Source organism: Stereum hirsutum, assembly GCF_000264905.1.
Source record: "Stereum hirsutum FP-91666 SS1 unplaced genomic scaffold STEHIscaffold_8, whole genome shotgun sequence".
Lineage (NCBI taxonomy): Eukaryota > Fungi > Basidiomycota > Agaricomycetes > Russulales > Stereaceae > Stereum > Stereum hirsutum.
The window spans coordinates 1,295,560-1,322,656 of record NW_006763138.1 but is presented as its reverse complement, the minus strand read 5'-3'; the positions used below and the strand labels follow the sequence as shown (position 1 = coordinate 1,322,656).

The following is a 27,097-nucleotide window of genomic DNA, read 5'->3' as shown; positions in this document are numbered from 1 at the left end:
ATGGATGCTTCCCTTATGGGATGGGCGCATTCCATGCGCACATCAAATCGAAGAGAATGACATGCAGAACAAAGCGAGGAGCAAGGCTGCTCGTTATAGCGAGGGTCGCACGTACTGAAAGTTAAAGGCAGTTTATCAAGGGATGCCCTGCAAAGTCTCACACTGATTTGTTGATCACCTCCTGATTTGGGTAACGTTTCCCGATGTCCAACTGCAAAGCGCAGGATCGGAGATATTTTATCTACAGAAGAAGGAAGGAAGGTGGGTAGCAATGATTAGCAAGAGTGACATACCTCTGTGGCATACGATGCAGTGCCTGCCTTGACACTGACGGAAGAATGAAAAAATCTGTCGCAGTACAGTCGGGCGTTCAAAATTTACACTTTGGTCGGCTGCATCGCATATAGTCGGAATGGTTGTAAATCCCGTAGTGAGAACAGTAACTCCGGTGGACGAGAATACATCAAACACTTCCGTTGGCGCTCGTTAGTGCACGTCGCATTATTGGTTTCAGATCGTGAAGAGGATTGGAACACCAGAGGTGTGAACACCGTCCTGCGAGAGAGCTCCAAACAATGAGCGACGTCTCGGTTGTTTCTTGGGACAAGTGTAATCCCATTTGCCCGCGTGAACCACTTCAAGAGCGTGTCGAAGTGAGAATGGCCAAACACCTATCGCTAGACTGATTATACGGAAATAGTCGTCCGTTCAGATCGAAGAAGAGTCAGTACTCAGTACTCTGTGGCGCAAAGGCACCCTCAACTCAGGCTGTACTGTCTGCCGGAGATCGCAAGACTATTGCCATAGATAGCTGGTGGGCTCCATGTCGCCCACACCGCATTTCCATTTCTGTTCAGTAGAAGGCGTTGTGTCGCTCCAAAGCAGGATCATAGACAGGTGCCTGTATGAGGCTATTCCATGATCTATGCGGCGATAAGATGATTAGAAGATGGAAGCCTCGGGGCCCTTGAGTGACACGCTTCGAACATTGAGATCACCGCCATCCAACGCCTCAACGCCTCACGCGTGGAACTTATCTTCTAAGAGCATACGAGCCTCTGACAGTGAAACATGTAATAGTTCATCAGTTGGGTCATGATCACCACGACATCCCGAGAAAAGAGTGCAGAAGTGTCCTGATTCCCTGGGCACAGAACAGGAAGTACTGCTGATGGCCTTGGGGATTCTTATCCGCCATGAGTGAATGGGGTTGAGCAGAACACCACCATACTTTTCCGCCGGTATTTATCAATTGCCGTTGTCATGTTAAGGTGTGCTCACGTCGTTTTCGATACAGAGTTGCACATCAGTCGTACGAGTGACAGCCGTTTCGCCCAGTTGGGCGAGAAAGGCTCGCAAAAAGACCCGTAGCAGGGGTAACACGAATGCTGAACCCTTCTACCCGACAGATGGTACTGATACTAGGCGATTGTCCAACAGCGCAAAGTGTGAAGGAGAGGCATCTCGAGCTAAAGAGAGTTCGACACGGGTTTCAAGGAGAGGTTACGCACAACTTCAGGAGGCGATTCCGAATGGGTTGAGCATAACAGCACTTTAGTGCCAAAGAATCACCAATCCATGACTGAGATATCAGAACCAGGAAATGGCGAAGGACGTTCCTGAAAACAGAAATACACTAACTGTAGAAAAAAGAGCCGCATTACGGCCTTGGCAGCAGGAGGTGTAATGCCAAGATCGGGAGTCCCTAGTTGAGAGGAATGACTCACAGGTTTGAACCCAAAGTAGTATTGGGCTCATAGTCCATACGCAAGTGCATGGCGCAAAAACACTCACCACCGACGGGCATGCTGTAAACAAAGGGCTATACACCTACTTCATCTCACTGTACTTTCGAGACATGTAGATAGTCGACACAAATGTATTTTATGGCCGTGCAAGGACTGAAAAGATCCAGAAGCCGCTCGAGTCATAAATCTTGCGCCTGCAAGAAAACATACAGGAGACTGACCTGAAAATAGCGATGGCCTGAAGTAGTTGCGCATCTGATACCTATAGTGAAGAGGAACGATTGTCTTCCTCGATCTTGGAGTCTGGATTTCGAGACTAATCTGATACCACGGCTTGTGAGCCCGTTACTCTTCAAGCTCTAGAGATTCCTCAGTATATTCAAGTATGCCAAGAGTCCAGGCCGTTGTACTATTGCATTGCTTCGGAGCGAGGTAAATGCATGCTGTAATCCGAGATAACAGTCGTAGCTTATGTAGTAGATGGAAGAGTGAAGCAAGGAGTCAGTACTTTGCCTATCCAGCCGCGTTTATCTTTCAACGGCCCGTGATCGTTTCCGCGAGTCGGCGAGAAAAGGAACGCCACACAGATGGTGGCACAAGCTCAGGCCAGTACGCATATGTACTACGGGAATTGAAGTTGGCCAAGGCTAGCCATCGAATCCTTTGGAGATGTACGACTCTTTGATCTCAACATACTACTTCGAAGAAGACGAAGCTTTTTTCAGTGGTAACAGAGATGACGACCACGAATGTCTTTAGACAAAAGGTATGCACGATCAAAATAACATGACGAAACTAGTGTAACAATCCCGATGAAGAATGACTGTATTACAACCGCGCTACATATTGTACCTGACTGCACCTCAAGACTTATGCGGGAGCCAGGCATCTATCCGCGCCATACTCTAGTAACATGGGCAATAAAAATATCAGTACTCGTGATAGAAGGATTCAGGGAAATTACGCACTGAGATCGTTACCCCACCATTCCGGGAAGGAATGCGCGTCCCCAACGGCACCAAACACGGCCAAGTTGAGGATGAAACTAATAACTTGAGTTCCACCATCAAGGGCACCAGCGACGATATAGTTGTCTATATAGTAAAAGCGTGTAAGGAAGGTGCGGAAGGGAGAACTAGAAGCAGAGCGTACACTTGGTGAACCACCTTGGGTACTTCTTACGGAGCCAAAGTTGCGAAATCAAACCAATGGCCATCGAGGTATTGACCTGGGTGTTGACACCAACTAGAGTGATTCACAATTACATGAAAACACGGTCAGCAACCATACAGAACATAGAGTATAAAGTACGAACCAGAGAGATAACACGAGTACTGGACGACGATACCCGTGTTGAAGTTGGCGAAAAAGGTGTTCTTTGGGTAAAAGCGATGTAGAATGTAACCGGGGATAGGCAACAAGCAACCAAAACCGAGAGCTGCGGGGACCATCCAGTAAGTAGACCCAGCGCTGAACATTTGGCGGCCTAAGGCACCCCAAGCGATAGCCTTAATGGGTGAAAAAACCAATTAGGATTCGGGATGAGTGGTACAAAATTGGCTCATGGACTTACATTAGAGTTGTAGCTCTGCGCGTTCTGTCCGGACCAAAGACGGGTACCCGAGATGGACAGGAGAGCGGGACGTTGAGCATCAATGATGGACAGCCTGAAAGGTGGTAAACGGTCTGCGCCATGGAATGTTTTAAGAGCGAGAAGAAACGCTTACATCATGACATAGTTCAAGATGGCACCAACGATGCACCCCAAGATCTGGACGACGAAGTTGACGCGAGGCGGAATTTTGATGTACTGGCCAAGCTTCAAATCCTGAAGAAGTCGGATGCCTTGTACAGTAGGCTGCCCACCATACAGCGCTGCGTACATGTTGGCGACTATGATTGAACGGTGTCAGACGACCCTGGCCAGTGACAGGTAATAGGACACAGATGGAAGTCTTACCAGGGTCTCCCGGAGCCATATATGATGCAAGCCTACAAGTTCTCCGGTCAGAAAATGAATCCACGATAGACATCCATGCTCTCACATTTCATAGAAACCGTTGAGCTGGAGAAAAAGTAAAAGTCAGCTTGGTGATTAGTCTTTGAGATCAGTTGCACTACGTACACCTCCACCAAACTCCTTGAAGCCCAAGATAGCGGATGTTGTCGAGTAGACCGCCGTCTGTAAACGACCAAGTGAGTTCCTGAGCGGAGGGCGCAAACAAAAGGCGGTAGACGAACGAAGACCAATGACAAGATAAGAATCTGTGTGAAAGGAATCCGGTTAGTTATGTCAAGTAGCCAACGCAAAAGCTCTGGTACTCACAATAGTCAACGCCCACCACGAGAAGTGTGAATGTCCTGTGTAATCGGTTGCCTATTCGAAAGCCATAAGCATCAATGGAACTTCGATGCAGTTACGAGCATCATACCTGCGCCATTGCATACGCAACAAGAAGGAGGGCAAGGAACCTGCGGTACGCTGTCAAAACACACAATGGAAGGGCAAGGACTCCTGTGCGACGTACCACCAACGGGGGACCTTCTTATAGCTGACGAGAAATGTGAGCATCCGTGTGGGTGCTCCGAAGTTCTACAGCGACGTACCGTTGCATCTCTAAAGGATTGGACAGTCAGACAAATATCCCGTAGATGCCAATAAAGCTGGGTAATACTCACTGATGTAATGTTCGTCGTGGACGATGAATACCTCCTTGTTCCATGGGTTGAGCGACAAGATAAACGGCTTGATCCTGGACAGCGGTTAGTAAAAGGAAGCGAGGTTCTACTCAGCGAGAGCCGTTATAGGTTGAACGTACTCTTTCCAATAGAATAAAGCTACATGCATGGTGGTCGCACCCATGGCCAAGTTCTGCGTGATGAGACTGAGGGCGTTCGTGGATGAGAACCATGCCGGCTTGATACCCAATAAATTAGAAGCTGATAGCGAAATAAATTGATCAGACACTCACGCCGACTGCCGCATACTTCTCCGCGTCGAACTTGCCGTCCGTAAGAATCGCAGCTAAGTTCAAGACTATCAACAAGGAAAGTAGGATTTTCCGTGTAGAAACAACATACTCTGGTTGTACTCATTGCCTGAACCAGATTGAGTGAGCTGTGTTCCATGGTTGATTCGCAGCAATGATCTCACCGTCAGAATCAAAGAGGGCTTGGGACATGAAGGGGAATGTTTGTCCACGCCAGACGTTGCCGTAGTAGACCGCACACTGAAGGGGCACTCATGAGTCGTAACTCCTTTTGAGAACGATACGAAGATACTGACCATAAGGATATACTAATAAAGGCTCGTCAACTCTGTGCCAATCAGAACTTAACTCGGGAAGATACGCACTGTAAAGCAGATACCAATATCTTCGTTGATTTGTGTCCTTCATGGTACCGTTAGCATCAATGCGAGAAACGAAGGAAGACCTTGCCATACCAGAGCGGGAGGTACAGATTGGTAGAGGTAATCCTAATCAACGGGAAGGTGTTAGACGCGTGGCAGCTGAATTTGAGATCAACAACCTACAAGTTCCAATCCAGGCATACTGCGAACAACTGTGCAATATATGTGAGGACACTTTCTGAATGGAAGAAATGCACAAAGATTCACCCCCATGCCTTCGTTGTTGCTAGCCTAAAACACACAGAGTTAATATTAAAAGCATCAGACCTACGTTACGGAACGTACCCCTCCAAAGATGCTACATGGTTTCAGAATGATCAGCGAGTGTACCTAAGACAATACGAGTGGTCGAAAGTGGACATACTTGCGGATAGCAGCATGCTTGTGATCTATCAGGCAGAAGATCGTCTGGGTGTCCATCGGGGCGGTCAGACTGAACCGTCAAGGAATCGGAAAGAAAAGGGCGCACCCAGCCAGTCATGAGAGGGAACATCCATTGAGGGACTGATTTCAAAATGAATAGTCAACACAATGGACGCTACCGGAGTCTTTGAATATGACACTCACTGATCTCGTAGCAGAAAACGGCGGCAAAGACACCCCAGAACAGCTATGAGCCACGTTCTTCGTCAGTCCTTTCCGAACATCAACTCTTCAAAATGTCGACGAACTTTGGTGCGCTTGCTGTTGAGACCGCCGTCGAAGTGCAAGGCTTGGAACATATTGGCGGACATAATGTTCGCAGGCCAGAAGCAAATAGACGGATAGACGAGAGCCTCTTGCAGAAGACCAGCAAAGCCATAACCGATCAGTTGGGATGCCAGGAGCTAGTAGCGGGAAGAATGAACAGAGCATAGAGAGTAATGTCAGTACGCAGCAGTTGCAGACACGTAATTCCAGATGAAGCGCACAGTGAAGATGGCGATTCCAGGGTTGACTTTGTTGTTACTATTGGTGCGCGACAGTATCACAGGATGAGTGTATAGATGACTGCGAAGACAGGTAGAGTACTGACTAGTACAAGTCTTGAACCGAGATAACTTGAATAGCCGTCGCTGAACTGTGATAGCAAAATCAATATGATACGGAAACGTGAAAGGAGAGGCTGCAGACGTACGAGCTAGCGGTAGAAGCCATGATGATGACCGCAGCTGAAGTTTAGGAGCATGAGCATCGTGATGATAGCACTAAGAAGTGTAGTCACTCGCCATGCTCCTTGATGTTGAAAGGCCCAGGGTTAATCCATTTCAGGATACCCTTTTGGGGGATGGCCTTTTCCCATAGTTTTCCGACGAAGTATGTAACAATCAGAAGGAACCCTGACGACGCGGATGTCCATTAAGCGAGAAAAACTCTTAAATATGCATCCACGTAGACAGACCTTGAGAAACCGAAAGTGTCTGAGGCTTGAAGTAGTATAGCTGCGCCAAAACCGATCTGAGAGGGCGGGAGATTTGATGTCAAATGGAGTTTAGAGGGGAGTTCATAATAGAAGGCGTACCCAAAGGCTGAGAAACCAAGACCGAGGAAGAACATGCGGAATGTGAGGATAGGGAGATCAACATCGTCTCTACGAAAATCCAAAGGGCGTCAGGCTCAGTACGACACGCCTAAGTCAAGTAGTATACCAGAACGTACCGTGTGCTCAGAACCTTGATAGCGATGTCGTGTGCCGTCTCAACCCTGTACTCGTCTTCGGTAGCCTCACCGCTGGCAAGACGGGCCTGCGGGGAGATGTCGATCAGGTCAATCCATTGCTCGTACGTCTACTCAAGTATGAAGTACTCGCCTCGAGTTCCTCCGTCTTCTTCAGCTGTTGGACGTCGTCGAGGGTCTCGGTAGACTCAAGACCATCCTTCGTCAACTTCTCCTCGTCGTCGATGGGCTCCTGAGAGCCCCCAACGGGATCCGGGATCTTTTCCTTGGTGTCTGACATGCCTGCTAGGTCGCCAAAAGCGAGAGAGGTTGACAAGGAAAGAACGGAATAGCCTCGGGAGACGCTTGACTTCCACGCGGACTATTTAGCTGCTGGGATATTTTATCTCCTCCACCCAGATCTAGGTTCCGCCATCACATACACACGGCGTCCTATCGCTGTGCCATGTTAATGAATGATTTTGAGCTTGGCGTTTGGCCCCACACCTTTAGAGACCAAATATTGAAGGCCGCTCGTGCCTGCGAGTGGTGAGAACCATATGTACCACGGGGGTAAAAGGTAGATAAGAACGCCACGGGGCGCAGGATTGGGTAGAGTCCAGTGAGGAAGTTCTTGGCATCGACGATACGGCTGTTGATGAACCTAACGCTCAAGCAGGTGATGATTGAGCGCTCGTACGGTTACAACTAGTATGTAGTGTCAAGGAAGCCAGGCATGTCCCGAAGGGTGTAGAAGAATATTCTTAGTGAGCTGAAGTAGGCAGAGCAGCTCCGCCAGAATAGAAAAGGAACATTCGTCCTTGACTGTGACCACCAGATGCTTGCACAGTTACGTATCAAGCTTCCCTCAGGGGGATCGCTCCTAAGAAGACGATGCGGCAAGCTCTCGCGTTTGCGGTATCGGAATCTGAGATTTTTAGCCCTGACACGGAGCTATTCCGGAGGACTGACTCCGAGAAAGTAGTCTCCGTAGCAGACCTCACACAAGACAGTCGTTGTGTGACCGAGAAAGGACAATGCAAAGTCCTCAGAAAGTCGTTATCACAGATGATAAAGACGTACTTAACTGGAAAATTGCAGGCTCAGCACCATCGACAGCGAGCACTAAAATGTCCAAGTACAAGTCTGGGGCGTACGCCGACGAGAAAAACAATATTAGGTCCATGCAATACGCACCGTTGCCTTGTCCAGGGACAAACACCTCCAATGCCAAGGAACGCTGCACATGGGTCAACAATGGAGAGATCTCGCGGTCCAAGTCCTCAAGCCGCATTGCGGGTTACTGAAGGAGGAACGCCGCTTCATTCGCCAGGAACGAACACAAGATAGGTAAACCGCCAGAAAATCATCTCGAAAATCATAATAGGAAATACGTTTGGTGCAGGGTTCGGAAAGGAGATAGATCGAACTCGTTATAGATTAACGGATCCCGGGATGCAGTCTCCCTCAGGTTGACGACGTTGAAGACGATTCGTTCAGGGAAGTGAGGGTCTTGAGAAAGTTGGAAGTCGAACAGAAGGAAAAGTTGAGGAAAAGGGCTCGGCGCAACTCGGAATGGAGCGCACGGACCCCGAGGAAACAGGCGCCACACGCCACACTGTGTCCTCTCAGGATTAGGAAAATTACCTTGTGCGTTTTCCAGTGGATGAAGTTGCAATTCATTTTCGAAAAGAAGAGATGAGATTGAAAATAGGTACATAGGCAGTGGCATAGAAGAGCAGAGCAGAGTACGCATACACGACGACAATTGAAGAGTTTTCGGTATCTTGAATATGTATGTATCACTTCCGCGCTGCGCCTACGACGTACGATAGATAGATTATGATGTGGTAACGGATGCCAGGTCAGACAGAGAGCGAACACGAAAAGAATGGAATGAGCCAGGTGCACGAGTATGAGACAGGCCATCGTGTAGTGATAGGCCAGAGGAAGCTAGTGAATCCATGAGACGGGAGTGATGGGAGACAAGCCAGGTGACGGAAAAGAAAAAAGAAGGAAAACATAGACATATAGCTGGTAAGCACTCCACTTCTCCGATATTTCGCATGGGATGCACTAGACCAACAGAAACAGAATGAACAGAAAACAAAATCAAACACGGTCCAAGACCAGTTCGTCAGAGCGGTGGGCTATGAAGGAAAGAAGGGGTATGCAGCAGAGGAGAAGAAAGAACGCCCTGGTTGATTTCATCGCCGAACCAATCCACCAAATTACGAGGAAGCATCTCCACTTCCAGCAGGCCCCTCAATGCCCATCTTCTTCCTCACGACTTCAAATGTCTTCAACATCTTCCTCCTAGCGCCGAGCGCAGCGACTCCCTTTGCCTCCAACGCCGCCTCGTCCATGACCACCATATCCCTCCACTGGACTCCCTCAAAGTTAGGCGTATACTTGTGCAACCTCAAGCTTCTCAACCACGCAGGGATATCGTTCAGCAGCGACGGGTCCACATCCTCCTCGTCACCCTTCTTCCCAGAGTTACTTCCTCCCCCATTCGACTTCAATCCGGGCGACCTTCCACCAGACCTTCCACTCCCTCCTCCTCCACCCATTCCTCCCATCCCACGCATGCCCGCCCCACCTCCCATCCCCGCCTGTCCCATTCCCACGAACGCTCCCAGCCCCGGCTGCCCCATCCCTCCAAACCCATTCATCCCCAAGCCCCCATTCGCCGCCGCCATCTGCGCGGCCAAGATCTGCGCCTCGGGACTGATCCCCATCGCGCTCAGATTCGCCATGTTCAACATATTCATGTTCATCCCGTTCATCCCATTCATCCCGAACATCCCCGCCGCCGCCAACAGTTGGTTGGGATTCATGCCGTTCATGCCGTTCATCCCAGCCAACGCCGGACTCGCCAGTCCCCCCATGCCTCCGAACCCAGGCATGCCGCCCATCCCGCCTCCCATGCCCATCGAATCCGAGTCGCTCCCGAACCTGCCCGAAGAAACGTTGGAGAGCGCCGGGCTCCTCGCCCCATTATTGCCGTTCCAGCCGCCAGGCCCCAAGTTGCCTTGTCCTTGTTGTCCTTGTCCGCTGTGCCCGTGTCCATGTCCGTTCACGCCGCCATTCCCGCTGACGTTCCTGAGGCCGCCAGACGCGTTGCGCTGTTGCTGTTGCTGTTGCTGCTGCTGCTGCTGTTGGCCACTTCCCTGGCCGCCCCCTCCACCCTGCGAAATAATATTACCGGCGTCGTCATAGACGGCCCCGTTCTGCGCCACACCGTCGCCCTGTGCGTTCGACTTGCTCGCCCTCCTGTACTTCTTCGCGTCGTCCATCAACGGAACGCCACCCCTACCGGCCGCCGCACCCGTCCACTCGTTCAACTTCTGCGCGGCAGCGTCCAGTCCCTGGCTCTGAGCGTTCTTGTTGCTGAACATCGGGATGAGTGGCGTGTTGACCATGCTCGCCCAGCTATCCCCCGCCATGGGAGAGAATGCCTCGACGTCCGGCCTCGGCGAGCGAAGGGCCGCACCCGCGGCCATACCAGAGAAATCGGTACTTTGAGGGCGGGAGCGGTTCGCCGTCGTGCCTTCGGAAACGGTGAGTTCCTGCGAGGGAGAGTTGGCACGTTCCGTGACTTGCGAGAGCGTCGTTCCGTTGCTCCAGACGTTGTTACGGCCGTCGGCAGCGCTGGCGAGAGCAGGAGCCGAGATACGACGAGCGGCATGGTTCGCGTTTAACTTTGCGCGCTGCTGGGCGAGGGTGGCGGCAGCGTCCCCTCCAGCCACGGCCGCAGAGTCGGGCGAAAGGAAGGAGGAGGAGCTGTCGAAGGCGAGAGACTGACGGCCCCCGGGGGTGGGAGGTGCTGCGCCTGTGGGGAAGGAGCGAGCGGAGGGAGAGGAGGGCATGTTCGATTTGAGGCCCGGTGATTTGAGGGCCATAGAGGCCAGTTTAGCTTCCATCTGGGCTTGCATCGAGCCGCCGACGGCGGGGGAGAGAAGGGCGGTCATAGGGTCCGACCTGGCCATTTGTTGCAGGACGGTGATGAAGAAGCGGATTTGGACTTGAGTAGAATGTTGCAGAAGACTATAGAGAGCGGCTGTGCGCTCGGCTTCTGAGAGAACTTTGAACCCTGTGGACGAAGTGGTTAGTGAATGGTCTGGTAACACAGAGTACGGAATTGACGAACATTGCTCGATAGCAGAGAGTTCTTCTTTAAAATTAACATCGAGAGAGGCAGCAGCCATCTCTTCCTGTTCGAAAGTCAGTATTGACGATCAAGGATACGAATAAGACATATACATACCAGAGTGACCTCGTAATTCTGAAGGTTTTCGAACCATTGGTCAATGGCTTCCGCTACACAGATGGAAGTCGGATCAGCATTTTGCATATCAGAACAAGAGTTGAAGCGAGGAAAATTCAATGTTGCACGCTCATGAATAGTTTGGTCCAGTTCGACGCCGTCCTGGTACTAGGACCATTCAAAACACCAGGCCACCTCACGGCGACCTTCATAACGAGTTAAATCCGTTGAATGGATATGTGGTGAACATTACCGGCGTTAAACCGAACAGTAGCCATCTGCCTTCACTCGTGACCCGACGTCGCCGAGGAAGCATACAGGCACACCAGAAGACCGACTCCAGTAACAAGGTCTCAGCACAGACGCCGCCCAAAATAGCCATCAATGGTGTTGGGCATCGGTGCTAGTCATGACTTCGGCCCATGCCTATCGCTGTGAACCGGGAAAACTCGACCCTGACCTTAAACACAAAGTTCCCAACGACCAAGCCACGTAACAGTATTGCACGAGGCCGGGTCAACATCCCGACCCGCCCTCTCTACAAGATGAAATCGAAACGCGAAGCGGAATGATGGGAGCACATCACTCAAACAAGATCGACAAAGCTGGACCCCCACAGCCTCATGGCGTGCAACCATTCCATAGCACAACGAAGGACGACGACAAACATCGAGAAAAAACACACACCTTCCGGAGTCTGATACATCCCAGAAGAGCCTAATAACTCGCTCGTGGGTCTTCCTCCAGAGGGACCACCGCCAGGCCTTGGAGAGGCCATAGGGAAAGCCTGGTTGGCACCCGCAGGACGCGCACCGGGCCCCATCGAAGCTCTCGAGTTCGCAGATTTTCCTGCTCCGTTCTGGCCCTGTGGGCCAGGAGACGTCGAGGGTGAGGGGCTTGAGGGTGGACGAAGAGTAGCCATTGATACGAGGATAGGTTACTGAAATTTGTTTAAAAGTTGTCGAGGTGGGGCCTGATTGAGCTGGTATGTGGGTGGGTGGATTCCTTGGCTTGAAGGTTGTTTGTTTTGATGTGATTGAAGCCGACGTCGAGTCGGTGGACCGGTCGGTGGAAGTTGCTAGAATGAAGAAGCCTTGTTCGAGAGAGCTGCTACTGTGACGATTGAGCTACTCGGGCTGCTATGTCTAGACAAGACCAGCGGAGCCTGCCGGTCTAGGAGAAGACAAACGGGGCGGGCGCACGGCGAACGACGAGTGAAGACGACGACGAAGAGGGCGGCGACGACGTGGAGGACGACGACGGGGAAGAAGCCTAAGGACGTGCCAGCGAAGGGTGCTCGACGACGAACGGAGGAACGAAAGAACGGAACGACACAATAAAAGGCCTCTCAACCCGCGCCCCGGCTATCACCGTTGCACCCCGAAATAGGAAGGTGCTTTGAACATTCGGACGGGGCTGCGGCGCCGGCCGTTGCTACCCAACATGTTCCCGGCTCTGACATTTGTTCTCGAGACCTCCTGGGCCTTGTCAGGCCTGTCAGGGTGGGCACTCAACTTATTCTCCATTGTTTTGCGAAGAGCAGAATTAAAAAAACTTCTTTATGTTTCGTCACCAAAAATAAAACTAGAATTCGCAGAACTGCCATCAACATCATGATGATCCATCCCCTACTTCGCCACGTCCCATACTCGCATCTACATCAACATCAAGGAGGCCAGGTGCTCACCCACACATACTCCAGACAACTCGTAAGGGCAATCAGTTGGACTCTTTGTTACGCGACAGCCAGCGACGAGTCTAACCGTGCTCGCAACCCTGACTGCGGTCTTGAGGTAAATCTGCGAAATAGAAACAAAACATACGAGCCAAGACCAGTCCGCAGGCAGGGACATATGCACGGTGTAACAACGAGGAACCTAATCGGGTACAGTCATATGTTCTTCTGATGTCGAACAAAACGGAGGAAAGTGGCCATGGTGCGGCGTGAGGTCCCCGGGAATAAACCGCATAGAACAATACATGATGGAACTTGGAGGTGAAGAGAGACCGCAGACACGATACGAAGACGCCAGGAGTAGTAGTTTTCGGCTACAAGAGCAAACACAAAAACAAGACAGGGAGGGCAAGGGTCTCCTTGAGGATCGCGAGCGCCAAATATAGCACCACAATAGTGCGTCGGCAACAAAGGTGAGACGAGTAAAGCCCCTGCAGCACAGCGACAACAACATGAAAGAACAAAAGCGACTACCTGATGCAGAGAGCATCAGACTGACAACAAGACGATGGCGAAGACTCCAAGCTCGATTGGTTTATTGGGCCAATTAGACCCATGGAATGTGTGTGGCGTAAGAGGACCGTATATGCGACCAAGAGGCTGTTGGTCCTCAGTTTGCTTGAAACTCAGACGGCTGGTTGACCTATCGAAAGGGCTAACGAGACCCTAAGACATCGACGCATCAAGAGTGTAGCATGAATATCGCAAAGGCCAGGGAGTCGACCGTTTGCCTTGTGAGCCTGATGCTTGCATACGTAGGAGTGTGGCGCCAGAGATGCAGTTATCGTCGGAGTACTCTGCTCAAGCACCAGCAATTATACAAACACGTCTCCTACTCCAGGAACTTCCTGCAAATCTACTGGCAGTCCTAGATGTACCGAAGGTTGTTGCCATACCAATAGAGCAAAGGTACACATGCATCACCATTGCTGAAGATCGACGCCCATATTTGGGCATGTACAAATTGCAAAACTCACGCAGTTGACAGCAGGGGGGTTGCGAAGGAATAACGTGCATGACGAATTGATGGTTGACAGTGAGGAACAGTCGAGAACTGCTGGTTGTGGGTGGCGGCAAAAGGTTCGCAGTTCGTTCAGAAAATATAGTCTGTTCAAAGGTGAAGTTATCATGTTGGAAGTAAGGGAGTCTCCTCGGTAACGGTACGGGTCAGGATCATGAGAGTCAGGGTGGCAGATTGGAGGACTTTCCGGAGTGTATACTAGCCCAAGTTGTTTCGAGTGTCAATGGACGAAGGAGGTGCCAGTGCTCGTTACAAGGTGATTTTCGGGGACGTCGATGAGGACAAGCATGTGGACTACATACTACAGAGCCCATGCGAACATCCTCAGTAGTTGTGTAACCCGAGGCGTGATCATGGAGCGAGGTGTATAGGATTGCATGTAAGTACTAAGCTGATGCTGAGTTTAAGAAGAAGCGATGAGAACGAGAACGGGCAACTGAGCCAGTTCCGCAGCACCTCGAGTGAATCCAGAGACCCACGCCTCAAAGCATCGACGTTTGGCGATTACACAGTAGAGCAGAGACAGCAGGAAGCCCGAAGGATAACAGAAGCAGATGGAGGAAATAAAATATTGTCGATTCAAGGGATTTACGCGTTATCAATATCAGTAGCGCCACAGCCAGCTCTCCACCTAGAGATGTCATCTTCTAATCCATGGTCATATCAGTCAAATGCGTGTATCTGTGATAGAAAGCAGGAGCAAGAGTCCAGTGTCCTTGAAGCTTAAGGGAGCTACAGATGGGACGGTTGTGGTGATGGATGGGACAAAAGAGTGCGGAGGACGCGTGGGAAACGAGCAGCCGTCTCTTGTGGCCCGCATTGGTCGACTCACGGTCTCTCACGGTCAGACTTCTTCCTTCCGTCCCCTCTCATCGACCCACGTATATTATCGACAAGCTTTCATTTAGGCTCTCTTGGTTCATTCGACCGTTCATGACACGCTCTCAACTCATGGCTTTATGTCCGAAGTCGCAGGCTGATATCGAACACGAAGAGCTTAGAAGACTAATAAAAAGTTATTTCGAGGTTCCTCTTTCGCCTCCATGCACTTTCCGCGTCACCATCGCTAGCAAGCGATACCCACAGACCTATTAGATATAGAGCAGAAGGACATCCTCGAGGCCGAACATCCTCGCAATCCACGATAACATGACTGGCAGCTGTCGACGCGCAAGGAATGTTTCCCTCGAGGTCCCCAAAAAGGTATTCATTTCGCGCATCCCGGTCCTTTTCTAGATCCCACTCCACTCCCACCTGGACATCCGCGCATACTCTAAAGTCAGGGTCGCCATGGTTTCTGAGGATGCAAACTCTACTTTGTACCATTTCGAGCAATAGTTGAAATTCCTTGAGCGCTCCGCTTGGCTCCATTCCGTCTGATGCCCAATCTGGCTTCTCCACACCCTGATACACACACATCTGGGAGGATGCCGTTGATGCAAGTCGACCTTCCGGGGAAAGTTACAATTCTCAAGAGCCTCTGAGATTCAAAAGTTTTCAGAGATAAGCGAGCAGGTGTGTATGTCCTCGGAAACACGCGTGTCTTTTGTACTCGAGTATAAAAGAGAACAATGCCCGCCGCCTCAAAGCCTTTTCTTCTCTTCACCCTCCCCTCCTCCATCACCCGTCTCGCCCCTCCATTGTCCGCTTGGACACTCCATCCTTGTCTTTCCTTCTATAAGAATCCCAGGTCCGACTGTGTCGGCTAGTGGTCCTCTTCGCTCTTTAACTTTACTTCTCCCACGAGCCCCGGTCTCATTCTCGATCCTTGCTTCATCTGCCTGGCCGCTCCATCCTATCGTTTTGCATTTTGCTCTCGACTTTACGCCTACTCTCATATCCACTCGTTGACTCGTTCCGATCCCGACTAAAACATGAAGTTCACCCTCATCTTCGCCTCTCTTCTCGTCTCCGTCTCCGCGCGTCCTTTCCGTCGGGACGTCGATTCGAGCTTGATCCCCGAGTTTGGAGCCACCGCTGGTGTTAACCCTGATGGTATGTTCTTTTTCTGTTTTTGCCGATCGTACCTATTCTATGATCCTTTTGGGGATCGGGTGTAGCTTGGGGGTTACAATGTTCATTTTCTCTATTGTTCTGCATAGGTACTGGCAACTGCGATGGCGCTGTGACCGGCTCAGATGGGAAACCCGTTCAAGTCCCTTGCACCTGCCCTCCCGACCGCGATCTCTTTATCGCTGTACGTACCATCCTCAGTTCACTCCTCATCCCTCGTAGTCCATCTCCGTCTGACTCATCGCTGTCTCTCTTCAGGACCTTAACGCAAACGTAGCAGCCGGTCACTGCGTCAATAATACCGTCGTCGCCGCTACCTTCCCCACCGACGATTCTCAAGCCTCCCAAGAAGCACGCATCAACACCGCGCTCGTCACCTTGCAAAACTTATTCGGAGCCGGAGTTGGCTGTCCCGCCAGTTCGACGACGTTCTTGGCCCAGCTGAAGGCTGTCCAAGACGGGGCATCAACTTCGTCTGCTGCTGGCACTTCTTCCTCCTCGTCAGCCGTAGCAGGTAACTCTACGTCTTCCACGTCTGCTGCTGGCACTTCTTCCTCCTCGTCAGCTGTAGCAGGTAACTCTACGTCTTCCACGGCTTCTGCGAAGGCCTCATCCAAAGTCTCTTCGGCTGCCGCCACCGCCACAAACCCGACTGTGGCGTCTTCTACCTCCGCCGCCGCTTCGAGTGCAGCCGCCGTAGCTGCGCCGTCTTCTTCCTCTACCGCCAGTGCCTCTGAGGTGGCGTCGCTTGCTCCCGATCTTGGTGCGACCGCGGGTAACAACCCTGATGGAACTGGAAACTGTGACGGCGCGGTCGATGGCACAGATGGAAAGCCGATCCTGGTTCCCTGTTCTGTGCGTGTCTCTCTTCACATACCCTCTCCTCCTCTTGTATCCTCTTTTCCGATTTCGTGAAGTCAATTTGCTTACTTTTCATCATATGCGTGCAGTGCCCGCCTGACAACGCGACCTACATCGCCTCGCTCCAGGCGAACGTAGCCGCGGGCTTCGCAGTTAACAACACCGCCGTCGCCGTTCAGTTCCCTACGGACGATTCGAGCGCGTCGCTTGCTACGAGGATCAACGCTGCGTTGGTGACGTTGCAGAACCTGGAGGGGTCGGGCAAGGGATGTCCGGCGAGTTCGACGACTTTGCTGGTGAGTGTCCTTCTGGTTTCGGTCCTATCATCGTGCTTGAAGTAAATGATGCTGACTGTTGATTGGATTGGACATGTAGGCCCAACTGAAGTCCGCTCAGTCCGCTGCGTAAAGGGTTCTAGACGACTTTGCGACCTCCTTTCAATACCCCCCTCGCACGGGCCACACATACACGGGACACCATCATATCACCACACACGAATACCAACACACGAGGGTCTCTACATCCACTTCATCATTCAACATTCGGGTTTCGGTTCTTTCTCGAGTCAAGCTCGTTGACGAGTCACACTCCTCTCTTTGGTTTTTTTTTGGCGTTAAGTTATTGCATTCTGCATTCTCCCTTTCAACCATTCATCGCGGCCCAAGCGGTCACTCGCAGCCAGGCTGGATCGGGATTGATTCACGATTTCCATGCCACCTTCGTCTGTCTGTTCTGTTCACGACCCCTTCACGTTTCACGTTCACCCCACTGTTGTACGGTGCCTTTGTTTGCACTTTGTAGACTTCTCTCTGTTTTGTTTTTGTAGTCGCTTTTCTGTAGTTTTTGTCGTTCCGCGCTTTTGGTCGTGGGTGTAGTGTACTTACCGCCCTTTGGTGGGTGTATTACTAGAATGATATTGTCACTTTTGTTTGGCTGTTTTTCACATGATGCGCTCTTGTCGATTGTTGATTGATTTTGAGGTAGGGCTAACTCATGATCCACAGCTGATTATAGGCGACTCGTCTGGGATTTTCATTCACTCTTGCATGAGCATTGAGCGGAGACTGAACTTTAGCCCCCAGTTGCACGTGTCCGGATGTATTCACTATGGCACGCAACTTTTATATCAGTGAACGATTGTCTTCACGATTTCAAATATAACGGTTGGACAGAGCCTAACGCAACTTCACTAGCTTCAACCACATCGTTCATATGCCATCATGGCTGAAATGGGTCTATGGATTGCCCCTCTATCCCCTTCACAGACCATCTTCCTCGACAAGCTTCCTCCCGAGATCCTTACCTTGATCGCAAAGGAAATGGACTATTGGACACCCCAGCTAAGCTCTCTCTGCAAGGTCAACAAGAAGTGCAACGCTGCATGCACTTCTGCCCTCTACAGTGGCTCGTTGGAGTTCGTGGACTCAAAACGATCCCTAAATCTCTTTGCGGACACGATCCTTTGCCATCGACCAGACCTAGCCACCCTAGTGAAAGATTTGGAGATATATGGGTACGGGCCTTTCATTTATCGCTCAACGTCTCCGAAGCGACACCAGGGAGTACCGTGGCTGACTTTCAAGTTTTCTGCCCCCGTAGATTGCTTGATCTTCCAGGTCGTGGTTCATCGTTCCTAGCGGCTCTTACCAACCTGCGTCGCCTAAGAATCTTCGCTTCCGAGTACGAACGCTGGACTCCGTACTGCACATTCTTCCACCCCATCCCAATCTTACCAGCCCTGCGTCACTTGGACCTCTGCTTCTCTCTAAACAAGGACGTGCTTGATTTCGTTCAGTCACACTATCTCCGCCTTTCCTCACTCTCAATATACACCGTCGATGCCTTTGATGGATATGACATTCCCGCCACCGGCATGGCAGCTGAGCTCTGCGCTCGATATTCCCTTCCCTTACCCGGGCCCGTATCTCGCATCACATGTTCGCCATTTTTAGCACCGATTTTCGTCCCCGGATCTTGCGTCAGCGCTGTTTCTTTGTGGTGGGAGTCCTGGGACGACGTCGATAATGCCGCAGAGACGGCAGTCCCTGCTCTCGCCCAGTCAGCCGGTCCAGTGCGCGCCGTCTCGTTCTGGTCCTACTCGTGGAATCTCAAGTTTATCGAACTTTCCGCGACTCATCTTCAACATCTGGAGTTGTTGTGGATCGACAATAAAGACGAAGAGCTTTCTAGTGGAGAGTTTGAAAGTGATCCGGAAGCTTACTTTGTGAGTGCCACTCGATACTATCTCGCTAAACAGCATCTTTTGTTGCTGATTTATGGAATGTGGCCTAGGAAGAGCTTCTCGATACTTTGGACGATACCCTGCCATCATTCAACTCATTGAAAGTCCTTTGTTTGACCGGTCCCTACGAAGACAGGAGCAGGACACTTTACGATGACTTCACGATGGTCCGCGAGTGGGCATCGCATTGCCCAACCCTTTTGCAATGTGTAATTCCTCAAAGTAGGTGTCTCGTAATGTTCAATTCTTTCTTCCGATCACTTAAATCTGCACGCACAGCCGGGACGGCGTGGATCCGACATCCTTCGTATCACTTTTTCGTTCCGGATGTGAAGGCTCGCACTGCTTTAAATTGGATCGACAGTACACACAACCAGTGGATGTCTAAGGACACGATTGCCCTGTGTTCACAGGAACTTTTTGCCGAGGAGGGTTCAGAATTGGCAACACCGTTCTTTCAGCAATACGAAGATATCGAGAAGGATGGTATAGCGGACGTCGTATATGCGTTGTGGGACAGGATACGTGAATTCTAGAAGCCTACCGGCTAGGTTTCTATCAGATGATTGTGTCCTTACAAGCATACGTCATATATTCAACTTGATATGCCACGAGACGATGTTAGTACAATGTGCTAGGTGCGAGAATGAGCCTTAGGATTCAAGTAGAAAAATGAAGCAAGATCTAAAAAATCAGGATATTGATCATGATGTGGTTTGGTCAAGATAGTGCCATTTTTTCATGCGTGCAAGGAGGAAGAAGATCGGTATCTGATTGGCCATGTGTATCCGAATTGAAGAAAATATTCGAACTTGTGTGCAGAGCCCTCAGGAGCGCTTGAGGCCTGAGCTGCGCAAAACTACTACACTTGCTGCTTCTCGTACGCTTAGGCCCTATAATATTGGATGTATTTGATGTCATGACAACTTGCATACCCATTGACGATTTCTGGTGGTGCGTAGACATTCGAAAGACGGAGGCAATCCACTTATCGTAGGGGAGGTCCGGGATTTTCATTCATTTTTTCCATGAGCATTGAGCGCTTGAGCGCTGAGCGGAGACTGAACTTCAGCCCCAGCACGTGTTCGGCCGTGTTTATTGACACGCAACTGGGCCACTGTAGCTTCAACCACATCGCTCATATGCCACCATGGCTGAAAGGAGTCCATGGATTGCTCCCCTGTCCCCTTCACAGACTCTCTTCCTCGACAAGCTCTCATCCGAGATCCTTGCCTTGATCGCAAACGAGATAGGCCATTCCAGTCACCAGAACTCTCTCTGTAAAGTCAACAAGACTTGCAACACTGCATGCACTCACGCCCTCTACAGTGGCCGGTTGGTTTTCGTGAACGAACAATCCTTGAGTCTATTTACGGACACGATCCTTTACCATCGGCCAGAGCTAGCTAACCTTGTAAAAGATTTGGACATAGACGGGTACGGGCCTTTGATTTATCGCTCAATGTCTCCGAAGCAGCACCAGGTAGTACCGTGGCTGACTTTCTCTGCGCTCGTAGATTGTTCGATCTTACAGATCGTGCTTCATCGCTCCTAGCGGCTTTAACCAACCTGCGTCACCTAACACTGATCGCTTCCGGGTTCGATGCCTGGTCTGCGTACTGCACATTCTTCCACCCCGTCCCATTCTTACCAGCCCTGCGTCACTTGGAGATCTGCTTCTCTTTAGATGCGCACGTACTTGATTTTGTGCAGTTGCACTACCTCCGCCTTTCCTCACTCTCAATACTCTCCACCGTCGACGTCGATGATGAAGATAACACTCCCGCCACCGGCGCAGCTGAGCTCTGCACTCGATATTCCCTTCCCTTACCCTTGTCTCAGATCGCTTGTTCGCCCTTCTTGGCACCGATATTTCTTCCCGGATCTCGCATTAGCGACGTTGGTTTGTTCTGGCCCACCACATCGGAAGATGTCGACGATGTTGCACCGATCGCAGTCCATGCACTCGCCAGCTCGGGCTGTCCAGTACTCACCGTCTCTTATACGTCTTGGTCGTGGAACCTCAAATTCATTGAACTTTCTGCGACCCAGCTTCAACATATGGAGTTGTTGTTAATCGACAATGTGATCGAATCACTCACCAGAGAAGAGAGCTCACCAGACTCTTTCTTCGTGAGTGTTGCTCAAAACCATCTTTCTAACTGCATCTTTTGTTCCTGATTGATGGAGTATGATCTAGCGTCCGCTTCTCAATACTTTGGATGATACCCTGCCGTTATTCAAATCCCTGAAAGCTCTTCATTTGATCTGTTTCTATGAAGACTCAACCCGGACATTCTATGACGACTTCAGGATGGTTCGCAAGTGGGCGTCGCACTGCCCAACCCTCCTGTATTGTAAAATTCCTGGAAGTGGGTGTAATGTGATGCTCAATTCATTCTCCCAGTGGCTGAACTCCGCATGTACAGCCAACACATTATGGATCCGACATCCTTCGTATCGGTTTTTTGTTCCGCACATGAAGGGTAGTCGGATGAAAGCAAACATTACTAGCCAGTGGGTGCAGGAACTGTTCGCCAAGGAGGGGTTACAATTGGCAACATCGTTCCTCCAGCAATACAAAGATCTCCGGAAGGACGGTATAGTGGACGTCGTGGATGCGCTGTGGAAGAGAGCATGCAAATAGAGGTCTACGGACTGGATTTTCTCTCAGACGATTCGGTGTACAAGCATAATACGTCAGGCATTCGACTTGTATGCTACGAGATACTGTCAGCCCATTAACCGTCAAGGACCAATCTCACACGCTTTGACTTGACATTTCCGATCATTTGTGCTTTTCATATCCCGGAGACGTGTCGCGTGAATGGCGTGCCGGTGGTGGTGGTGAGCATTAGGGGAATTATGTTCGAGGACCGATTAACCTGTCCGAGGGGCGAGAGCGTCTGGATCCAAGGTGGACAAGATACAGGAAGAGGGCAGTATATATCAAGAGGTCTCGGAACATTTCAGCGTTCGTGTTTCGTTTGTTCAATTTATTTGCACAACTGCGAACGTGATGTGTACACTGAATCTTGCTAGCTGTGAACATGTACGTCTGCAGCATCCTTCTGCTGACTAGTGTCCTATACACCAAGTGATCCCTGATATGAGATAGCCAATGCGACGAGCATTCTATCATGCGAACGTATATGTGTCTGTATGTGTACGGCCGGTAGGTCCAAATACCATCCAAGCTGGAGTAACTGGGACGGCGAGGGTCGGAATCGATGACTGCAGGACCGAGGAGAGGGGATCTATAAGGGCCAGAGGTTCTATTACTTACTCATTTGACGCCCAGATATCTTTGGCGGACCCTCGTGAATATGTGCAGCGCCAACTGGATGAATTCGCTCCCATCCGGGTCACCGGTGCAACCGTGCAAGCAAGCAACTGTGCATAGATGAAGATATCGGTTGGTGGTCAGCCTTGCCAAAACCAAAGTACCCTAGCCAAAGGATAGTGATTCTCAGATGGAACGTACCTCGGGTTGTCCACTCGAGGTCTCAGGGACCTAACATAGGCTTATCCCGAGCTTGAAGATGCATGTACGCCACATATTGTTTGCCTGGCCGCAGAGTGTCTCGTGGTCGGTTGTAAAATCCGTTGAACACCTTCCTCTTGAACCCAAGTTCCCTCCACTACGCTGAGGCAGCCTTCGCCCAAATCCAGGAACTCCTCACCAACCCACCACCACCACGCTGTCAAAAAACTTCACTCTTCCATCGCCTCCTCCACCCCATCCTCCTCATCCCTAGGCAACTTCTTCGCCTCCTCCCTCGCCTTCCTCCGACTCCCCATCATCAACGTCACATAATCCGCTCCTCCCAATATATGTCCCTCGCCTCCGTCTCCGGGTTTCCTCTTCGCCGATCCATTTACATTCTGAGCTTTGACGGTGGACGCTGGTGCGGATGATTTGGCGGGGTTTGAGGGTGATGGTTTCGTAGTAGCTTTGTCTTTGAGGCTGGCCCTCTTCTTCGCTGAGGCGACAGCTTCGGGTTTGGTGGAGCCTCCGCCTGCTGAGGAAGAGGCGATTTTTTTCTATAAACATGGACGGAGGGAGGGCAGGGAGATAGGTGTGAGAGGTATGGAAGATAGAGGTCAGAATCAGTGAGACAAAATTCATAGTCCATGCGTTCGCAATCTTGGAGCAGAAAGGTAAAGGGATCGGGAGCGGTGGGATATGCGGAAGTAAAGGAGACCCTGAATCGAGCTATTTAGTGGACTCACGCTGCGCTTGTGGAACTTTGCACTTTTGCCCATTTATGAATATACAGTGCTGTTTAATTTAAAGAGGGGAGGGTCTGAGACACTGAGAGGAAGGTAAGAGACGAAGATTTGACCAGTGTTTGTGGCGTCGAGTATGATATTTGTTCTTTAGTGTCCGGGGTCCTGACGCCACACTGCCGCAATAGCTCACTCCGACTTCACGCCACAAGTCATAGAATAGAGATTCCACCCTAGCGAGCATGAGCGCGGGTAGGACAAAGGAAATACAACAGTCCATACATAGATTTAGTCATTCTCATCCGAAACGTACAAAGCCGGCGTTAACGAAAGTGAGAAGAATGAGTAGCATCTATGGGACCTCGACACGTTTTATATCGTAAGAGGACTTCCTCATACTGCAGCTTCCGATAAAATACACTACAGTACACCACGAACAAGACATCAAAAAATCGAATCCTACATACACCCACACTCCTCTCCTCCCGGTTGTATTTTGCCCCTCTCACATGCCTCGGTTCTGCATCACGCAGTAGCCGCCTGCGCCTCGCTCGCCGCCTTCCAAACCGCATTCCTCCTTCCCCTGACGCCCTCCCTCAGCCTATCGAGCACCGGCACCGTCATCTCCCACGAGATACAAGCGTCGGTCACGGATTGGCCCCATTTGAGGCCTGCACGGCCAGAGGGAGGGATGTCTTGTCGGCCTTCGACGAGGTTGGACTCGAGCATGACGCCCATGATCATGGAGGAGGTATCGGCGGATTCAAGTTGTTGTGCCTATTTGGAGAAACGGCGAGGTTTAAAAAAGGACGCTGAGAGAGAAGATAGACGAGACGTACGATATCCTCGGCGACGTCGATCTGGCGGCGGTGCTGCTTCGAGCTGTTGCCGTGACTGCAGTCGATCTGGGATCGCATAACAGAAGTGTCAACTCCATTGGTATATATATTGACGAACAATCACATGAATAACGCACCATGAGTTTCGCAGGCAATCCCGCCTTGACGAGTTTCTCCCCCGCCTCCCTCACATACTCCGCCGCATAATTCGGCCCCTTCGACCCGCCCCTCAAAATAACGTGAACGTCCGGATTTCCCTCCGTCTCGACAATCGAGCTCAGACCCTCCTTACCAACAGAAAGGAAGACGTGTCCGCTCTTCGCAGCTCTGCAGGCGTCGATGGCGACGCCTACGCCTCCGTCGGTGGAGTTTTTGAAGCCGGTGGGCATGGAGAGGGCGGAGGTGAGTTCGCGGTGGACTTGGGATTCGGTGGTTCGTGCGCCAATGGCGCCCCAGGAGACCAGGTCGGCGCTGTTTTTGGTGAGTAAGAGGTTAGAAGAAGTATGACGATTGATTGGGAAGTAAACGAGGTGATGTGAGATGGTTTGGTGTGAAGGGAAGGAAAATAGTGGGTGAAACTGGAGAAAATTACGCACGTGTACTGTGGACTGATGGTATCAAGGAATTCGCAGCCAGCCGGAAGACCGAGCTTGGCGACGTCGAGGAGGAGTGTGCGAGCCATTCTGAGGCCTCGGTTGATCTGGTAGGAACCGTTCATGTCGGGGTCATTGATCACTATTCATAATAGAAAGTTAGCGCGAGGTAGCGCCAGTTCATGGTTAGTATGATTCTAAATTTGCGGAGGGACTCTAGGAACAGGTATGCATGGGAGAAAGATGTAGGCAAGCGCCCAGAAAGATGAAGGGACGGAGATAACAAAGTGGTGGGATACGAAGGAGTAACTTGTACGGAACGGAAGACGAACAAAAGCCCGAGATAAACCCTTGAAAATAGGTATGAACACGGGAGACTCACATCCTTTCCAACCAACAGTCGTCCGGGGCTTCTCGAAGTAGACACGCATGATAATATGTAGGTCTTCCTTCGCACCAACAGCATACGCATGGAGTTTATGAGCGTACTCCGTGGCAGCTTCGATATTATGAACTGAGCATGGGCTGGATGTTCACACAGGCGGTGCGACATGTTTAGACTGATCAGGATCAGAACCTCTAATAGAAGGATAAAGATTTACACACCCAACAACAACGATAAGACGGTCATCGGAGCCACGGAGAATATCTGAAACGGCGGCAAATCCATTGTAATGATGAGTGAGAGGTGAGGTCTGCAGTTGATTGCAATGTACTTTCTGTTGCCTTTCGGCCTTCCAAAACAGTCTGAGCAGCAGAAAGGGTCCTGAACGACAACAAAACCAGATACTTTGGATTAATATCATAGTATACAGGCAGTAAAAGGAAGCGCACAACGGAAGGTCCTCCTGGAGGATTTGAGGAGGAATGAGCGGTCGCGTAGACTTGACGCGACGGTTTTCGAGCCTCTGGAGGGCTTCGGCAAAGGGAATAGCCATATCGATAGGAGCCACTAGATGTAAACAAGTAGAATGAGCCTGAAGTCGAAAACAATTACAGTAGTAGCCCGAGATGGGAGAGACCAGAAGAATGGGGGTATGAAGATTGACGCTCCCATAGGCCTGAGCTTTATATACGAATAATACTGACTTGTGACGGTGACAGAAGGAACGTTTGTTGCTTGGTCTTAATATGTTGGGGGAACAGATGGAAAGAGTCCGTAGCGAAGGTGTGGTGATCCTGCAAGCGCTATTCGCTCCTCTACAAACCAAAAAATTCGAGTCACTGCCGCATTACATCATCACTCCTGTCCACGGTCGTCCGAATGGGGAAGACGGCCAAACTAACGTCGCCTTTTCGACAGCAACATTATGCGTTCGACAGAGTAAAATAAGTATATATCAGTGATAGACAGCGGAATTTTGGTTTTAACGTCCTCCGATGAGAGAAAGAAAGGCAAATTCACGGTCCAACGGAAAGCCCGGTGGCCGGGGTCTGCTTCGTGGTCGCGTCGCGCGTCTCGCCGGCCTCCATTTCTCTTTCCAACCGCGACGAAGCGCCAGACAGGGACTTGTGTCGTTGTCTCCTCATTCTACCTTTCTATCACTTTCTAAAACGTCTCTTATCCTTTCGCTTTCTGATATCACTTCACCATGGATTTCTCAGCAATGAACCCAGCAGAGCAGGCTCAGATGAACAGGATCATTGAAAAGAAACAGGTTCGTCGCTTGCCTCTGGCAGTATTGTTCGCATCCGCGTCACTTCTTCGGGAATAATACTGACTGACCGCATTGCCTGTCTGTTCGGTTCTCGTTTGGCGTGTTACTCTTGGCGGTAATAGATGCAAGATTTCTTGAGGATGTATTCGAACCTTGTGGAGAAATGTTTTACATCATGCTGCAACGACTTCACCAGCAAAGCCCTGTCGTCGAAGGAGGTGTGTACCCATATACTTACATCTCACGGTCACCTTGACTGACCACAGCTATTCACCCATCGCACGCATCACCATAATAGGAGCAATGCATGACCAACTGCGCAGATAAGTTCTTGAAACACTCAGAACGAGTAGGGGCCCGCTTCGCAGAACAGAATGCAGGTACGTACCTTCAAATCCTCGCATCTCCACATACAACCTCACTCTCGGTGAATCACTTTTGTAGAGGCCATGAACGCACCCCCTTCTTAGTCTTAAAAGTATCCAGGCCGCGCTTATGTCTGAGTTGCTGTCCTATCGTATATTTATTTAATAGAACATCGCATCGCATCGCTTCCCGACTCTACTCCACACATCACCTCTAGCTCTTGCACCCCTCAGCCATTAATGCATAAGTGTCACATGCTCGTACGCAAAATGGAGAATAGCCCAGCGCAAGTCTATCGACGGGATATATAGACGCCCCCCATCAATTCCCGGTGGCGCGCAGAGCAGTCCAACCCCCTTGGTCATAAAGGTAACACATCATCATAATATTCGTTGGTGGCTGGCTCAGAGCCGACGTGACATACACAGATGTGGATTTGTCTCGTCTCGTCAATTCAGGGACCCCAGAGAAAAC

The 27,097-nt window shown here is 50.7% G+C and overlaps 9 protein-coding genes across 9 annotated transcripts; 5 read left to right on the top strand and 4 right to left on the bottom strand.

Moving 5' to 3' along the window:
• Positions 1 to 2,421: 2,421 nt before the first annotated feature.
• On the bottom strand, positions 2,422 to 7,145 carry STEHIDRAFT_139881 (OPT oligopeptide transporter). The gene is made up of 37 exons (XM_007304934.1): positions 6,950 to 7,145; positions 6,799 to 6,884; positions 6,662 to 6,730; positions 6,542 to 6,597; positions 6,369 to 6,479; positions 6,278 to 6,311; positions 6,176 to 6,220; positions 6,072 to 6,108; positions 5,832 to 5,987; positions 5,728 to 5,770; positions 5,630 to 5,664; positions 5,525 to 5,568; positions 5,446 to 5,458; positions 5,368 to 5,391; positions 5,284 to 5,312; positions 5,194 to 5,226; positions 5,104 to 5,140; positions 5,035 to 5,046; positions 4,903 to 4,978; positions 4,830 to 4,847; positions 4,721 to 4,773; positions 4,568 to 4,665; positions 4,428 to 4,501; positions 4,356 to 4,365; positions 4,277 to 4,300; positions 4,181 to 4,220; positions 4,075 to 4,125; positions 3,990 to 4,013; positions 3,874 to 3,930; positions 3,794 to 3,813; positions 3,709 to 3,740; positions 3,476 to 3,641; positions 3,322 to 3,415; positions 3,064 to 3,256; positions 2,901 to 2,993; positions 2,717 to 2,842; positions 2,422 to 2,653 (listed from the first exon to the last, which is right to left on the bottom strand). The coding sequence occupies exons 1-37, from the start codon at positions 7,094 to 7,096 to the stop codon at positions 2,619 to 2,621; spliced, it is 2,295 nt and encodes a 764-aa protein (XP_007304996.1). The 5' UTR covers positions 7,097 to 7,145; the 3' UTR covers positions 2,422 to 2,618.
• A 780-nt stretch (positions 7,146 to 7,925) lies between these two features.
• Positions 7,926 to 8,714, top strand: STEHIDRAFT_111659 (uncharacterized protein; the record flags this gene model as incomplete). Its single annotated transcript, XM_007304933.1, has 5 exons — positions 7,926 to 7,975; positions 8,008 to 8,145; positions 8,257 to 8,445; positions 8,518 to 8,590; positions 8,631 to 8,714. 5 exons carry the CDS (start codon positions 7,926 to 7,928, stop codon positions 8,712 to 8,714), a joined length of 534 nt encoding a protein of 177 aa, XP_007304995.1.
• Positions 8,715 to 9,026: 312 nt separating this feature from the next.
• STEHIDRAFT_111658 (uncharacterized protein) lies at positions 9,027 to 11,987 on the bottom strand (the record flags this gene model as incomplete). The annotated part of the gene is made up of 4 exons (XM_007304932.1): positions 9,027 to 10,891; positions 10,949 to 11,012; positions 11,066 to 11,118; positions 11,753 to 11,987. The coding sequence occupies 4 exons, from the start codon at positions 11,985 to 11,987 to the stop codon at positions 9,027 to 9,029; spliced, it is 2,217 nt and encodes a 738-aa protein (XP_007304994.1).
• A 3,624-nt stretch (positions 11,988 to 15,611) lies between these two features.
• On the top strand, positions 15,612 to 17,270 carry STEHIDRAFT_122100 (uncharacterized protein). Its single transcript, XM_007304931.1, has 5 exons — positions 15,612 to 15,816; positions 15,924 to 16,018; positions 16,093 to 16,689; positions 16,785 to 16,991; positions 17,071 to 17,270. The coding sequence occupies exons 1-5, from the start codon at positions 15,696 to 15,698 to the stop codon at positions 17,101 to 17,103; spliced, it is 1,053 nt and encodes a 350-aa protein (XP_007304993.1). The 5' UTR covers positions 15,612 to 15,695; the 3' UTR covers positions 17,104 to 17,270.
• A 604-nt stretch (positions 17,271 to 17,874) lies between these two features.
• On the top strand, positions 17,875 to 19,547 carry STEHIDRAFT_139879 (uncharacterized protein). The gene is made up of 4 exons (XM_007304930.1): positions 17,875 to 18,208; positions 18,295 to 18,919; positions 18,988 to 19,159; positions 19,217 to 19,547. The coding sequence occupies exons 1-4, from the start codon at positions 17,916 to 17,918 to the stop codon at positions 19,471 to 19,473; spliced, it is 1,347 nt and encodes a 448-aa protein (XP_007304992.1). The 5' UTR covers positions 17,875 to 17,915; the 3' UTR covers positions 19,474 to 19,547.
• Positions 19,548 to 20,087: 540 nt separating this feature from the next.
• On the top strand, positions 20,088 to 21,702 carry STEHIDRAFT_139878 (uncharacterized protein; the record flags this gene model as incomplete). Its single annotated transcript, XM_007304929.1, has 4 exons — positions 20,088 to 20,374; positions 20,455 to 21,070; positions 21,138 to 21,309; positions 21,367 to 21,702. The coding sequence occupies 4 exons, from the start codon at positions 20,088 to 20,090 to the stop codon at positions 21,582 to 21,584; spliced, it is 1,293 nt and encodes a 430-aa protein (XP_007304991.1). The 3' UTR covers positions 21,585 to 21,702.
• A 949-nt stretch (positions 21,703 to 22,651) lies between these two features.
• Positions 22,652 to 23,203, bottom strand: STEHIDRAFT_111654 (uncharacterized protein; the record flags this gene model as incomplete). Its single annotated transcript, XM_007304928.1, has 2 exons — positions 22,652 to 22,981; positions 23,171 to 23,203. 2 exons carry the CDS (start codon positions 23,201 to 23,203, stop codon positions 22,652 to 22,654), a joined length of 363 nt encoding a protein of 120 aa, XP_007304990.1.
• A 284-nt stretch (positions 23,204 to 23,487) lies between these two features.
• STEHIDRAFT_139877 (phospho-2-dehydro-3-deoxyheptonate aldolase) lies at positions 23,488 to 25,778 on the bottom strand. The gene is made up of 9 exons (XM_007304927.1): positions 25,689 to 25,778; positions 25,434 to 25,551; positions 25,316 to 25,365; positions 25,206 to 25,248; positions 24,982 to 25,124; positions 24,603 to 24,741; positions 24,144 to 24,477; positions 24,007 to 24,072; positions 23,488 to 23,944 (listed from the first exon to the last, which is right to left on the bottom strand). Coding segments are annotated over exons 1-9 (1,146 nt in total). The 5' UTR covers positions 25,690 to 25,778; the 3' UTR covers positions 23,488 to 23,692.
• A 314-nt stretch (positions 25,779 to 26,092) lies between these two features.
• STEHIDRAFT_98491 (chaperone) lies at positions 26,093 to 26,814 on the top strand. Its single transcript, XM_007304926.1, has 4 exons — positions 26,093 to 26,257; positions 26,380 to 26,475; positions 26,556 to 26,637; positions 26,702 to 26,814. The coding sequence occupies exons 1-4, from the start codon at positions 26,192 to 26,194 to the stop codon at positions 26,725 to 26,727; spliced, it is 270 nt and encodes an 89-aa protein (XP_007304988.1). The 5' UTR covers positions 26,093 to 26,191; the 3' UTR covers positions 26,728 to 26,814.
• The last annotated feature ends 283 nt before the right edge of the window (positions 26,815 to 27,097 follow it).